Source organism: Rhamphochromis sp. 'chilingali' (genome assembly GCF_963969265.1).
Source record: "Rhamphochromis sp. 'chilingali' genome assembly, chromosome: 6".
NCBI lineage: Eukaryota > Metazoa > Chordata > Actinopteri > Cichliformes > Cichlidae > Rhamphochromis > Rhamphochromis sp. 'chilingali'.
The window spans coordinates 34,910,452-34,926,715 of NC_137933.1; the positions used below are offsets into that span (position 1 = coordinate 34,910,452).

Below are 16,264 nucleotides of genomic sequence, written 5' to 3' on the forward strand. Positions count from 1 at the left end.
ACGAAAGCATCTTAAAACAAAGAAATATATGTATCAAAGTCAGTCACCTGAATTCAACTCAGCTGCACTTCATCCTTGAGTTACTGAACACACAAAAAGATGCCACAAATAAACAACACAATATTTGATGAGGTTAGGCTATGAAACACAAATAAAGAGCTGTATATGATGCCTACATAGCCCCCAAACCTTCCACAGCCTAAATAATACACAGACACACAGTAAATATTATATGGTTTATTTAAAATAAATAAATCAGGAACCCTTATTAGGATATTGTCAAAAATTAAATATGCCAAAAACAGTCTTAAAAGAGGTATTGAACATGATTCCTTTAATATTCTCTGTACTTGTGTGCCGACATTTTTTTTATTATAATTATTTTTTCTGCGACTATAGAGGAGTTGCATTTTATTGCATATTTATTCCTCTAACACATCATTTTTCATTTTAAGGACAAGATTTTTTTTAAATTTCACAATCAGAACGTTATCAAACAAACAGTAGTATTTTGAGAAGTGACCCATTTATAAAGACTCTTCTTAGGACTTTCTTTTATGTCTTTAAGGTAATGTGTTTTTGTACTACGGGGCGTTGTAAACGTTTAAGCCAAGACTGAAATTCTACTTCACTGACTGCTAGTGCTCGTATTTCCTGAATACGTGAATGCAACAACATGCCACGTCAGCTGATGTCGCCACGTAAAACTCACGTGACTGCTCTCCCCACGTGACATTCGTCGGACACTTGGCAATATCATGGCTGCAGCAGCGCAGTAAGTTGTGATTGACTAATGAATATGTATTTATTATACGCCTAATAATTAATTGAGTGGTGTTAGCGTAACCTGCTTTGCTGCATGCATGTTTCACTTACGTATTCGCGATATATGTTGCCAGCTAAAAAACACCCTTTATTAACTGTCAAACTGCGCGATAAGTACCCGTTTTTTAGTGAAATATGGGACTTCTTAACTGTTGATACTTGCAGCTACGTTTTCGCTATTGTCTGTAATATTGTGACGCACTTTTGCTTTACTGCATGGATTTGTGTGTGTGTGTGTGTGTGTGTGTGTGTGTGTGTGTGTGTGTGTGTGTGTGTGTGTGTGTGTGTGTGTGTACCTAAACTGTTGGGTGCGCGTGTGTGTATTTTAAAATCAGTATCAATATTAGAAAATAATCCAAAAAGTTACTAAATATTTCAGGGTAAAACTACATAGAAAGGGAACATTATCTGAGCTCAAGGAGCCACATGATTAAACGGAAGACACAGAGACAGCCTAAAAGCCACAGGAGAACTGGGACAAGTGTACCTTGAAAAGTTGTGCACAAGTCTGCAACTTCAACCGTGCATTGCTTTAGAATGTTAGATATAAAGTAACTATATATAGTAAATTAAACGTTGTCCTCAAGGGCTGTATAAGAAACGCTGTGAATTCCAGCAAAATAGAAAACCAACTTTTGAATTACTTTAGTTTTTTTAATGAATAAAAAAAAAAACTAGCTAGCTACAAGGCTATAGGCTATAAATTGGTTAAAACGATTTTAATTCTTACATTTCAGTCTTCTTGTTCCGAGTTTGTACACCTTGTAGTATTATGCTGATCTCAGCAAAGGTCAATTTTCTTGCAATTGTGAAACAACCCAGACTGACTTATTAACCATTATAAAACAATAAAATAATCTGCTGTGGTAATCATGAAAAAGTCTGCAGTCAGCACATATAAAGTTATCTCTGCTAGAGTGTCCCAGGCAATTTTCAGAGTGTGGAACAAGCAGATGAGACACCTCACAGTATTATGTAATCTAGCACATCAATAGAAATTTTAGGGTTTTCTAATCTTAAATTATTGATACAGTTGTACTATACAAGGTATTATTCCTATTTCTGAGCTTTTGTTGGGTGGAATAGTTGGCTTCCAGTTTCATAGATTTTATCTGCCTTGCTCAATAATAGAAGTGGCTCTATTTTGTTGCAGATACACACTTTAGCCAGTAAACTCAGTCAACCGGGAATGATACTGAAAGCCATCAGCCATTAAATTCTAGGAAGTTATAGATTAACCTTTGGTACAGATATGTTGGGTTTTTAATCTTATCAGCCAAGCTACAGCCAGAGACCAAGATTTATACCCAAGACCTATCACTTACAAGGCTGTCTATCTGTCTGTAGCTTATGTCTTAACTCTTCCCGAAGGGAGTTCGGGCAAACGTTCACCTCTCTCTTTAAAAGTTTGATAGTACTGAGCAAATCCTGAGGATTACTCCCAAATAGAACTAAAAACACGGCAGGTCATCTACTCCTGCTATTTATTCTGGAATAAATCTTTTTTTATAGTGACTGTGATGTATTATTAGATAAAATCTTCATCCCTCAACCACAATATTAAAGTTCCAACACCACAATCTGTAGGGCGCAAAGTCCATGTTTTGATGGTTCAGACCACTTTTGCTGACACAAGGAGGCCGGCACAGTATTAGGCAGGGTTTTGATGTTCTGTCTGAGCGCTGCTGGTTTGCCCTAACATTAATTGAGAATTGATCATTTATACTGCAATTATAGACAGATTTGGGACATATGACTCCACTGTGTACTACCACAGTGGTACAACATTAACTGTGTGAATCATGACAATAAATTTTTGCTATATACATATAAGGATATGAGAGAATAGCTGAATGATGCAAACAGTGTGGTAAGTTTAGTAATTGTGTTTGCAGTCTTGTGCTCGCTGATACAGGGCAGTTCTAATTTTGACTCCAACTATGCATCATTTTCTCCAGCCACTACTCCACCCTGAGCCACGTTGAGATATTTTGTCTTCCTGTCCTTTCAGACCTGTCTACTGGCTGGGCAATGACACCCTGAGGGTGTCTGCTGCCCTTTTTGCCGAGAACCGACGGCGACTGTGCCAGGGGCTGAAAGCCAAAGATGGTGTGGTGCCAAAGTCAGTAGTGGTGCTGCAGGGAGGAGAACAGACGCAGAGGTACTGCACGGACACAGACGTCCTCTTCAGACAGGTTGGTACATGTATTGGTAGTGTATTTATTCATTCGTTAAAGGAGCCCAGCCTATCAGTGAGTTTGCTCTTTATTTTAGAGCTGCAGAGATTCCTTGGTTAACTTGATTACAAAAAGTCCTTGAGGGAAATTCTTTGCTTCAATGCTTTGTTTAATCAGTGTAAGCATGAACGTTTCTCTCACACAAAAAACAGAACTGCAACAGAAACCTATTTAGGAGTTTGCGTGTGAAGAAAAAGTATTACACCATTAAGCCCAAACGACCCCCAGTTTTCTCCACAAAAAGTAGGGGAGATGATGCTGTCGTAGTTTAATGTAGAGTCTACTCAGGTGTTAAGAGTTAAAGTGTGTTTTTAAGGTCTAAAACAGCAGGATTGCCATAAAAACGTTCTTCATCAGATCTTCATCAAACCACAAGCACAAATCTGAAGACTTTTTAGCTCCTTCCATCCACCAGCAGGTTTCGGCTTCTCTCTACTCCCAATGAGGTTTAGAATTAATTTCAAGAGCCTTCTGTTTGACTGCAAAGCCCATCATGGTATTTTCTCAGTATGGCTCTTATGCCTTGTTTAGTCACAACTGCACATGTTTAGCACCTATTAACATGTATTTTACTTATTACTTATCTATTCCATTATTTATTGTGATTTATTTTTCTTTTCACAGCACGTTGGCCAATGTGAGTTGTTTTTAAATCTGCTTGTTTTTTAAAAATTTGAGTTGAATTTTACACAGCAACAAATATACAACCAAGCTTTACAATAATTTTACATTAAAAGCATAAATATGCATCTTAGTCTGACACTATTTTTTAGTCAGGCAGCTTGCTTAAGGCTGACTACAGCCATCCCACTTTCTATTGAAGTGACGCCTTAGAAAGTAAGGGGTGAGTCTAAAAGGGGGACATGGGGTGTACTACACCATATTTATTTCAATAAATTATATTAATTAAAATGTAATAAAACTCTGAGCCACTGACCTGGTGCTGTTAGGCTGGTCACTGAATTATTATTATTATTATTATTAACATAAGTTAATAACTAGGGGTGCACATAAGTGGTCTGCAGGTGCGCATAGGCTATCAAAATAAAAGACGAGCAACAGATAAGAAGTTGGAATGCGCGTTTGCGTACATAAGATTTTCTGGAGGAGGTTAGACATTTGTTTAGGACTCTTAAATATGTTGAAGAAGCTCCTTTAAGCAATTACTTTGGTGTTCCTCCATCTCCAAAGAAATGTCAGAAGGAGTCCGAACCGCAAAAGAAGCGCGTATTCTCGGAAAAGTGGTTGCAGGAGGTGAGCTGGCTTCAAACAAATGGCAAACGACATATTCTGCACCACATCTCTGTGCGTCATCATTATTCTTTTGCTTTTGAATCTTTATTATTTCTTATTAATAAAAACAGAAGTATTCTTATCAGATTACTCAATTAATCTAAACTTAATTTCTAAAATAATCAATAGCTGTAGTTCATTTTGTCTGAACAATCAGTGTATTCAATTTGAGTGCACAAACACCTGACCTGGACAAAGTCAGGTTTCAACATTTCTTGTTTGCATATTCTCCACACCCTGCCACAAATATCTTGGACAACCTGTACACTGCATAGAAAAAACTTAGCTGCATTTTTTTTCTTGAATATAATTCTTCTACAACACAAACTCAAGACTGTTATTTGCTTGAACAGAAATCAGTCAGAATATTGAAGGTTTACTTTTGATGTCACTTGACCTAACTGGCTGGACAAAGGAAAGCTCTTATATTTCCCATGAAATAATCTGAACAAAGCTAGTTCATTAATCCTGTTACTGATTCTTGGATTGTACAGGAGTCTTTCTTCCACTGGGCTTTTGGAGTGACTGAGGCTGACTGCTACGGAGCCATTGATGTGGACTCTGGGAAATCCATTCTTTTTGTTCCTAAACTGCCCGAGAGCTATGCTACTTGGATGGGAGAGTGAGTCACACTAATCCTCAAAGAGCAGTGTACAAGGCCAACATCAGCATCCGCTAGTCCATAGCAGTGAGCTATACCTTCAAGGAAGGGCTGACAGTTATGTTATCAGCTTTTAAACCTTGTGTATTTAATTGTGTATTATATTTATTGTCAAATGCAATATAATATATAATCATTTTATAAATACATAGACCTCCTCAGTCTTAGTGATTTGGACTTATAGCAGTGCTGCCCTATAATATCAAGATCACTCACTCACTACAGAATAAATTGTTCAGTTAAACTAGATTTATTTATTTATCCATAGTATTGTTTGGTTGTGTATAAGACGATCATTGAAAACTCTGGACACCATAACCGATACTGACCATCTCACATGGTCATGCTCACTTCCCTAATCTAGAAACCTAAAAGCATCTTTTGTCATATGACTCTTTAAGAAAAAAAATTCACTCAAAAGTAACGTGATCAGCAATTAATGTTCTAGGTTCTGCTCAGTTTCTTTCCTCTCTGAACTCTGTCCTCAATACTGCACTTCTGCTAGTGTGTTGTAACATAGCCCATCAGTAATGTTTTAAGAGACAAGCCTTTGAAAATTCGTCTGATTTTATGTGTATGGTTTGTCTAGTGCACTTGTTCATCAGTTTTATGTTTTTCGTTTATTGACAGGATCTTTCCCAAAGAGCACTTCAAGGAGAAGTATGCTGTTGATGAGGTGCACCACACCTGTGACGTAAGTCTGTCAGTGTTGGTCTTTACAGCCCAGCCTCTCTGGTGTGATCTGTTTTTCTGTATGGTAGCTGATCTTTAATGTTAATTGATAAAGCCATGACCAGGATCAAAGGACATTAGTGCCGTTTTCCTCGCATACGTTGCAGCTCTGAGCTTTTATAGTCATTACCCAGCAAAGGTGCAGTTGGCTCACTCATGAAACTAGAAACGGTTACAAGTGAGAAAAGTCAAAGAATCTTGAATTCAAATTTATTGAAGAATTCTGTGAGACCAAAGGCAGCGATACACGTGTAACTTCCCAGGGGAAGAAAAAACTGAAACCTTATGCTGGGGCAATAGCACTAAACCCTTTAAGAACATTTGATCAGATTTTACTGGTGATTTTATACATACCCTGACAACTATTAGAATTAAAGTTAATTTACATAATGCTTCAAAATTACTGGCCACATAAGTGCCTAGAGCCATTTCAAGATGAATAGCGAGCCTTGCTTTTAGAAGGACTTTGATTAAACAGTCTAACCTTTCAGCTCCCTGGTACAAAGTCAGTGTGACATATAATTATACTGATGTGTGAAAAGCGCAGGTAATAGACAGGTGTATTCACAAGTAGCAGGTGGCCTTTATGCATCCTGCCTCCTGCATGCTACCCAGGCACCATCTGAGCCTAAATTAAACAGTATTTTCAGTAGTGAGAATACTGCTGATGTAAGCCATCTCTTGCTCTGTGCTACAAGTAAGAAAGGGTAACTTGTGAAATTGTGCTATGTGTTTTAAAACAGATTTTTTTTTTTTTTTTAAAGAAGAATCGTCACTATGCTAGTTGCACATCTTGGCTAAACCCCTATTGACAACCTTCTACAAGATATGTGCCAAATACATTTTTAGTGCAGGTCTTATTTGATTTATAGTTAGTTATTGAAATTATAATAGAATATTTATGGAAAGGTTTGAAATGATTTCTGAGACATGTTTGTATTTGCATATAATAGGACGATAGAACTAAAGTTATTTGTGTGAGACGGTGTAAAATCTCAGAGGATAGTCCTTAACCTTGTTGAGAAAATGTGGACAGTGCTTTTGGCTCCCCCAAAGCACATGGAGCATTACACTGATAATCCATTTGGTACAACAGTTCATTAGAATGCATAACTGAGAAAGAGCCAAACCACCCATACTCTTAGGGGGGCTTCATTTTGAATTTTATTATTTAAATTTGTAACCTGCACTTCTGTTTGCTTCATTTAACAGCCCAGTGTGAGGAATGCACTTAAGTTAAGGCTCTTTGTAATTGCATGTTTTGAGAGAGTAGAAAAATGGTTATGTTTATCAGTGTTGACAGCAGATTCCCAGGGGAGCTGTACTGGTGGATTGACAGCACCAGAGCTATTCTGGAGGTGTTCATGTTAACAAATCATAAAATATATGCAGAGTACAATATAAGAGTGTTCACTAGCCAGAAAATGCTAAGAGGTTAGCATTTAAACGATCACATAATTATACAGTAATTTCCATGTTTACATTTTGTCCAAGTGATGATTCATACTTCAGATGATATTTCAGGTATTTTAACATCTCTGCACCTGCTTGAGGCGTTAGATATCCTAATTAGTCACAGGTTAAGATGCAAGTCATCTGCCAAGTTTTCCATGAATCAACACCAGCTTAACACAGTAGGTAAAATTAGAAAAAAATAATAAACTGCACGACTACCTACAAATACCCAAGGCTGACATCTAGAAAGACAAAAAAGCAGTTGGTGGTGTTCAGCATTCAGATGGCAATGCTGCCTACAGAAGAACCAAAAAGAGAACAATATTTCTTTCTTATCCAAATCAGGTCATGAATATTTTAGGCAGCACTCAGACATGGGAGGTATTGATGCACACACACACTTTTCATTGCACTACCCTACTTTAAATGCACACAAATCACCTTTAAATTGTTGAATTTGTGTTTTAATAGTATCTGGCATTTTTATGATTCTGTTGTGTTCTGTTTCAATATTTTTTAACTTTTAAATAATAGATGCATTTTTAACCATGAGCAGATCCTCTATGCATCATCACTATATACAGGGTAAATGTTTTCATGTTTTAAATTTACAGTTGAGAATGAGAATGATTTCCTCACATTGCCATTAAAACTGTTCAGACACTATTCATGTGAGTGTCCTTTCAAACTATGTCTTATTCCAGTTTCTAAAATTTGAGCTGCTAGAATCTAGATTGTAGGTTTTGAAGATAAAGCGTGTTTTAAGACAATGGAGTGAATAATTTAGGAATTTTAGTTTTATTAAGGATATTATTATTATTTGGCAGAAACTTTTCTGACAGGTAGATATGTTGTATTGCCTGCCCAGTAAGTGGTGCAGAGGATGGTCAGGATTATCTGTGATGGATAGCAGATTGTGTGACCAGTTTTCCAGCCAGTCATAGAGCCAGACTTCCTAATTAGTTTATTGAGTTTATTGGTGTCTCCGGCTCTGATGCTGCTCCTCTAGCACTGTAGAGCATTTTGGTGCACACATCATTTGAGCTGCCTTAGGAACTCTGATCCATAGAGTTCACTTGGGGAGAAGAAGGGGAGCGAGGGTGAGTGGAGACCAGAGTTTGTGTGGAGGAGACAGCAAAGGGCTGTGAACCAAACCTGTTGAAGACATCGTTTAGCTCATTTGCTCTCTCCAGGCTGCCCACTGGTTGTCTGTCTGTCACTTTAAACCCAGTGATTGTCTTTATTTTACTCCCGTAGGAGTCTTTGTGTTTCCTCAGCTTCACCCTTAGGTCGTGCTACATGCTTCTCAGTTCTTCCCTGTCCCCAGACCTGAAGGCTTTTTTTCTTTTTATTAAGCAGCTCTTTCAGGTCAGTGATCCAAGGCTTTATTGTTCTTACGTCCTGCTGGAGAAGCCACAGAGGCAGGATGGTTCCTGCCAAAGTCACCTTTATTCTGCCACCTGAAAGCAAAGGAAAACTTGTGCTTGTTATTTCTGCCATGCTATGATATGTCTAATTAGTTTTTGTCTGCATTCCTGTAGATAGCCAATGTCCTGTCCAACCTAAAACCAGCAGTTCTCCTCACACTGGTATGTCTCACTCATTCTTGCCCAATTACAGCTAATGCTAAGCTTCTGTTAAGTAGTATTGAATATTGCTGGTATGGGAGTATTTTGCTGAATCATCCTCACCCTAATCACCCCTCTGTACCCTGCTTTATGTTGGCTCCCACCTCAGTTGTATGAAAAATAAAAGAATTGTTTAATTAAGCTCTTATATAGTAGCACCAAATCTGTTTTTGAAAAAGGTTACCTTTTAAAAATGGATGAACTCCTAGATACCAGAAAATATTTACTAAGCTGTATAAACATTTATATTCACACGGTGGTGATGTGATCACTTGTTTGCCTGTTTTATATTTTTTCTGCAGCGAGGACAGAATACAGATAGTGGGAGCACTTGCCGTGAGGCCTCCTTTGATGGAATTAGTCGGTATGTTTAATTGGCTTCAATTTGCATTAACATAATTATACTTTGTTTGTGGATGGGTTTTTTCTGTTTTTCACTAAGAATGCAGAAAACTCTTACATATACTTATTGTTGCTGATTAACCTAATTTCAAATATAATTCAATTAAACAAATTTTCTTGTTATTCATTGATTAATAATAGCATTGTCCTTGGCACTGGTCTTTGTTCTTTTAACTGCATATATTTGCTATTTTTATCATCCTACTCTAACCCCAGATACTTTTAAAAAAGGCTCAAGTACTTGTTTCAAAAGAAATGTAACCATTTGCTTCATATTCATATTCATTTAATTTCTTTTCTTTTTGCTTTTCTTTCTTGGATTAGCTTCCAAGTGAACAACACTCTTTTACACCCTGTCATTGTGGACTGGTAAGTAATTAAAATTTGTCACTGAAAAAGTCCACTTGAGAAAAAGCACTTTTTGCCTAAGAGTTTGTTCAGTCAGATTCTCGCAAATCTTGGCAATTACAGCTGCCCAGTGAGGTAATTGTGTGTCTGCTATCAGAAACGGGGTTTTTTCTTGTGGTTGTTTCTTTTTCTTTCTTTTTTTCCCCTCTCAATTGAGAAGTGAGATTGTGTGGATGTAATGGACTTCGTGCTTGCCTGGTTGTCCTTGGCATTAAGGTTTGCACCCTCCAGATGAATTGACATTTTCTAAAATGAGGAGGAATGCTTTTCAGGCACACCTCATGGGAAGCAGGGCTTGATTGAACCCTCTGCACACTCGTCTCACTACAGCTCTTTTTTTCCCCTTTTAATTACTGTTACTGTTTGTTACAAGTGCATTGGATTATTTATGTGGATTATTTGTATAGAAATCTTTATTTCATTTCATTACTAAGCCATCTTAGGTACACACAAAACATGAGAACAGCATGGTATAAATTAGCAAGCAAAGTTTTAATTCAAGTGAAAGACTCACATTGTAGACATAAATATTATAGGTAGCTCTGCAACAGTAGCTTATAAAGCATCAACTGTAATAACAAAAAATGACAGATCTCATTTATATACAACTTACCTTAAAATTACCTAAAAGCTTCTCGACACGTGATTCTTACACTTGTTGCTATGTTAGCAATGTATATTAGAAATGACTATTTCAGCCACTAGAGTACAGATGTTGCACTAAATATGGGTACTTTTTCAAACTTTCTGTCCTTGCTCATCTTAATAATGACATTAATGAATGGAATCAGTCCAGTTTTGAGTTTGCATACTACAAGAATCGTCCACGAAATAGCTGCCATGAAAATCCCCCTGGGCAAATTGATAGCATTGCTACTACCGCTCTTACTGGTGGTACCAAACTAGTTAAAATTGATTGTCTCTACAAGTTTTGAGATTGCAGCTAATTTCTATTTACCTCAAATAAAAATAAGGACGTTTGCTTATTTGGAAAATAAAGTACAGGTTAAAGAAAAATACACCAGTTTTCTTTTAGTCTGAGGCCTATATTCTGTGTACTATATGGCTGTAGATCCACTGTAATGTGTAATGTGATTTTCTTAGTCTGAGAGACAGCTGGTTACTCCTTCTCTGTTTGCAGCCGTGTCGTTAAGACTGATATGGAGCTGGAGGTCTTGCGCTACACCAACAGAGTTTCCAGTGAAGCCCACAAAATGGTAAGTTAGCTCTCAGTTAAACAGGCGATTTTTAAAAACTGAAAGTAGTATATTTATGGAACGAAAGGAAAAGGAAGGAAAAAAAATCAGAGCATGGAATTAAACACGCAAACTATCAAAAAGCTTATTACATTTTAAAACTCCCCCAAAGGTGTAAAGATCTCAGGATCCTCTAAGACATTAAACTGTTTAAACACTATCGATTTTAACTTCCTCCAGTAGCTTGGAGGCGAGCAGTTAACTGTGGTAGCATTTGACCAATAAGCTGTAACATTAAAGCAATACTTTACATCTGCACAGGATTTGACTCTATCAACATAAATAACCTTCAGGGGCTGAGCAGCAGTTAACCTCACAATTTTATCTGTCCTTTAAAGTCACTCACAATAAGTGTTGCGTGTTTGCTGTTTAAAAAAGAGAAGCTCCCTAATAAGCATCTCTCATACTTATAAAAACCTTATGCCTTTATGTAGTACTTCACTGCAGCTCTACAAAATACAGTATTTTGCACATAAACTGTGTAAAGAACATTTATTAAATGTGTTATAAAGAAGAAGAGCAGCATTAGAAATTAGCACATTTGGTTATACATTGAGCTAAAAGTAAACTAATTAATTATGATGCACTTCCAGTTGATTCTTTATCCATATAATCTTTAAATATAACAACTTTAAGCACACTAACATGCTCTAGCAGCTCCAAATGCTTAACTAGAATAAGCAATATGAGCACCTAATTACTTAGCATATCCCTTCGTAGTGCACATTACAAAGTGATTTTCAGCCTCCATTACTCATGCTGTGTTTACACACTGGTTGTTTACACCAGCAGAAATGTTTAACCACTTTATCAAAAATAGTTAAACTGATGCTCAGTTAAAATGTTTATTTCACCACAAAGCTTGGCTAGAATCCAGTAAAGTCCCTGCAGTTAGCTACTGCAATGAAAAGATCCATCTGTTTCTTTATTTCCCTGCCATGTGTATCACACACAGTCAGCTTTTTCTGTGTTTAAATTCACGGTTTATTGTGGGAAGATAAAACCATGGCACGAGATCATGGACATTTGTTTCATAGTTTGATAGAACTGGAACCAACACACCTCCAGCAGAGATTCAAAATATTTCTGCCACAGTGCAGTCAGGTACAAAAAAATACATTAATAAGTTTAAAAAAAGCTTAACTTGCACTCTGTGGACATTGAAGATCATTTTAAAGGAGGATGGAATTTGAATTTAATTTAAAAAGGATTTAGAAAATAGATTTCAAACTTGCTAATCTCATATATTGTTTTTCTTTTTTGCATAGATCATGAAGCATGTGAAACCCGGAAAGAAAGAATATGAAATGGAGAGGTCGAGTTTTTTTTTTTTTATTATTATGAAGACGTAAAAACTTGTGTTTGGTGACAAGACATGGAAGCACACTGCATTCCTTAGACTTTACTTACGCTTGCTTACTTACATGACAATGAATTTTTGAGCAAGTGGACTTAGTCCACACTAATTTGGGTAGATGTTATGCTGATGCATTTACTATGTTTGACGATATGTAATTGGTTTGTTATATATTATAATTGGATTAGTTAAACCTTTGATGTGTAAAATTAGCAGCAGGTGATGATGAATGAATAAATCAGTTTAGATTACACCCTGGTGACACAGATGGAACAAACAGAAATGTCACACCTCTTTGCTTGCTTAGAATTATTAGCTCCAGTGTAGTAGGAAATCTGAAGGCCTTGTTAATAATGATGTGTAACGTAATGACTGGTTACTCGGTAACTGGAAAGTGTGCATATTGCTTCACTGCATGCTTCTGGTATACAAACATAGTATAGGATTAAAATTCAGATTCAGTGCTTGGTTGTAGTTTTGAGGTACTCAAAATATGGGTGCTTAACACAAGAAATATGTAATAGTATAAATATTTCAGTTTACTTTCTTCATGTCTGAGTATTCACTACCCTTGGTGTCTTAGTAGCTTTCCATCATGCTCATTTGTGCTGGCCATTTAAGAGGAATAGTTTAACATCCTACACAGGTCTGCAATGCTGTCGAGAGTCATAAAGCTGTTTGATGTGTTTGGCCATGTGATGATTAAAGAATGAGTGCTGAATGAATTCTTAAAAAGCATAGAGTCAAGAAAAGGGCAGAGGAAGCCTGTCAGGTAATTAGATTTTTTTTTTCCTTCTATCTTTGCAGTCTTTTCCAGCACTACTGCTATACTAAAGGAGGAATGCGCCACACCTCTTACACCTGTATTTGTGGAACGTGAGCATTGACAATTCATTACCTGTTTTATTTCTGGTATTAGAAATCAAATTGAGTCTGTTCTTCCTGGTGCCAAAAATGAATGAAAGAAAACCATTGCTGTAGTGCTTTTTTCCTTTAGAGTTTAATACCGGCAATCGTAGCATACTGATCATACAATCGAGCAGTTGACCCTGACACCATAGCCCTAGGCATTAGAGCACCAAATACTCTGTTCCTCTATTAAGTTGAGCGCTCCTAGGGGGAAAGAAAATACTTCAATTTTCGACAAAATTGCGATACATTGGAGGAAACTATGCTCCTGCAGTACCTTCAAGGGTATATGACACAGTTGAGCAGGCTCCATGCATCTCTTCTGTATCCCTGGTGATTTGTTGGCCAGAATAAACTATGCTCATTAAAAAAAACTGTATTAACATCCCCCCTTTAGCTGTGAGCGAGCAGCATCATTATGGATGAAAGATTTTGAAATGCTGTTAATCATGTTCTGGCCTTTTGGGTTAAAGGCCATGCATCATGAACATTGTAAAGATTAGTGGCCTGTAGATGAAAGCGTTTTTCCTGTTAAAACTAGGGGTTTAAAACAAGAGACTGGAATCCATTTGATGCTTTAAAGTATTCTCTGCTTTGAAGAATAATGTTATTTATGTTTTGTGACTGGTGCATTGTTTATTCCCACCAGTGGCAATAATTCCTCTGTTCTCCATTATGGTCATGCTGGCGCTCCTAATGACAAGACAATCGCAGATGGAGATATGTGGTGAGTACCGATGGGTTGTGGTTTTTTTTTTTTGTTTTTTGTTTTTTTTAATGAGTGGGGGGGACTACAACCACCTCATTCTTCTGGATCTTAATTCAGAATGTAAGTAAGTAAGTAAAATTTTATTTATATAGCACATTTCTAGATAAAAGATCACAAAGTGCTTTACAAGGTATAAATGTGTACAGATTCTCCTAAATGAGCCATTTCCCAGCATGCAGTTTTTGTCAAATACCATCGCAAATGCCATCAAGGTTACTGTTCTTGTGACCTTTAGTGACTTTGCCATCTCTGTGCATCTCTTTTTATCGAAAAGCATGTGGGACACAAACATAAAACATGTTGGAAATAAATTCTTTAATAATTCTCTAATCATTTTTATTTGTTTTGTCTCCTGCAGTCTCTTTGATATGGGTGGAGAGTACTATTGCTACTCCTCGGACATCACCTGCTCCTTCCCAGCTAATGGCAAGTTCACTCCAGACCAAAGGGCCATCTACGAAGCCGTCCTGAAAGCCTCACGTGCGGTGATGGCTGCCCTCAGACCAGGTTATATTATTTTACCGAACTAAAATTAAAGTGAGCAAATGTCAAGAAAACTGAATCTGCTGTTCTTATTGAAACATAGCAGCATAGGGGTTAAAAACTAATTAATATGTTACAGATATAGAAATCTGTTTTTCTTAAGCACAAATCATAACTGATCACCATGAGGATACTTGTCTGTAAAGTCTTTTAACTGGTTACACGTGTAGTGTTTTAGGTAGTTACAAAAGTATTCTTTAGTATTCATTACAATTGGAGCTTTGAAAATAATATCCTTGTGAATTACAGTCCCTAAAAAATTAATAATCTTTTAAAATAACACGCATAGTTAAATTTTTAACTGCTTTGTTGTTCATTGACAAAAATGCTTGTTTTAAAGGTGTGAAGTGGACCGACATGCACCGTGTGGCTGACAGGGTTCACCTGGAAGAACTTGTAAAGATTGGCATCCTAATTGGCAGCGTGGAGGACATGATGAAGGTCCACCTGGGCTCTGTATTCATGCCCCATGGCCTTGGACATTTGCTGGGTATTGATGTGCACGATGTAGGAGGTTACCCTGAGGTGAGAACAGAACTCTTGTGTTCTGCAATTTCACACAACACAACAACTAGTCAGCAGTTATTTCTGTGACAGTAATAGTCTGAAGACAGTAGAGGACGAAAATATTTCTGTTACTGGAATATTGATGTGTCCTCAGTAATAAAGAGACCATTGGTGCAGAAGTGAGAGAGGAACTAAATTAGGCCAGGCTGCAAGGAACAAGTTCAGGATGAGGACAGGAGCGAGGGGAAGATGAAATGTCATCTGAACTTTGAGCACAGATAGTTTCACGCTGTGGTGGAGGAATTTGTAGTGATATTCAGTTTTGACATGTAAATAGAGAAGTTGGTTAACCCTCAGCATTTCCAGTAGAACTACTGAATGTTCCCCTGCTGACAGCAACAGTATGAGAATTAAACTTTGAGGAGGTGGGAATCACTGAATGCAGTGCTCAGTGTGTGGATACATGACAATGCTGTTAACTGACTTTGGTAAGTGTGACAGGAAAATATAAAAATGATGAATTAATAAACTTCCATGTTATATGGCTCTTATCTGTCTCTTCTTCTTGTTTGAGTAAAAAGCATTTTGATGATTTTTACATAAAGTCTTGCATGAAAAACCCTGAAATATTTTGACTTTGATGAGCAAACTGACAAAAAATATAATAGCATTTATTTATGGTATCAGATACAGTAGTTGGATAAACCTCAATTTAGTCAGTTTTGCACATATTTTAAAAGTACATTTATTTAAATAATTAAATAATACTACTGTCAACTGCTGTATAGGGTATCGAGCGAATTGACGAGCCTGGATTGAAGAGTCTTAGGATGGGCCGCCTGGTGCAGGAACGGATGGTTCTTACCGTGGAGCCTGGCATATACTTCATCAACCACCTGCTGAACCAGGCCCTGGCTAACCCTGCCCAGAGCTGCTTCATCAACAACCAAGTGCTGGCTCGCTTCCGTGGCTTCGGAGGGGTTAGTATGCTTGCACAGTTCTTTTTGTTGTTTATGTTAGACCAGGGTGGTAACAGAACAAAGGGCCAACTGATACTGAAATTAATTCAGCTTCTGCTTGGTTTACAGTCTGACAGGATTGGTATTCTTTCATGATTTGCTAAAGGCCAAATGTACAACTTTGAAGAAAAAAGCTATAAAGATTGAATAATGTCACTTTAAGCATGAAAATGTCAGCCAGTTTAAAATTTAAGGTGCTGCTATCTCTAAAATTGTGTCTGTAGAGTGTGCTTTTTCTTGTCCCACCATCTTTGACTTTTTAT

General features: G+C 37.2%; 1 protein-coding gene across 1 annotated transcript in view; it reads left to right on the forward strand.

Annotated features, from left to right (window-relative positions):
* Nucleotides 1-682: 682 nt before the first annotated feature.
* The window catches only part of pepd (peptidase D), a 16,518-nt gene continuing 936 nt past the window's right edge, over nucleotides 683-16,264 (forward strand). Inside the window, exons 1-14 of the mRNA XM_080884094.1 lie at nucleotides 683-775; nucleotides 2,837-3,020; nucleotides 4,850-4,977; nucleotides 5,647-5,710; nucleotides 8,745-8,792; nucleotides 9,134-9,195; nucleotides 9,558-9,602; nucleotides 10,783-10,858; nucleotides 12,166-12,212; nucleotides 13,062-13,130; nucleotides 13,813-13,890; nucleotides 14,291-14,439; nucleotides 14,816-15,000; nucleotides 15,771-15,962. Coding sequence (XP_080740220.1) covers nucleotides 759-775; nucleotides 2,837-3,020; nucleotides 4,850-4,977; nucleotides 5,647-5,710; nucleotides 8,745-8,792; nucleotides 9,134-9,195; nucleotides 9,558-9,602; nucleotides 10,783-10,858; nucleotides 12,166-12,212; nucleotides 13,062-13,130; nucleotides 13,813-13,890; nucleotides 14,291-14,439; nucleotides 14,816-15,000; nucleotides 15,771-15,962 — 1,344 coding nt within the window. The 5' untranslated portion in view covers nucleotides 683-758. The remainder of the gene's footprint in view (nucleotides 776-2,836; nucleotides 3,021-4,849; nucleotides 4,978-5,646; nucleotides 5,711-8,744; nucleotides 8,793-9,133; nucleotides 9,196-9,557; nucleotides 9,603-10,782; nucleotides 10,859-12,165; nucleotides 12,213-13,061; nucleotides 13,131-13,812; nucleotides 13,891-14,290; nucleotides 14,440-14,815; nucleotides 15,001-15,770; nucleotides 15,963-16,264) is intronic.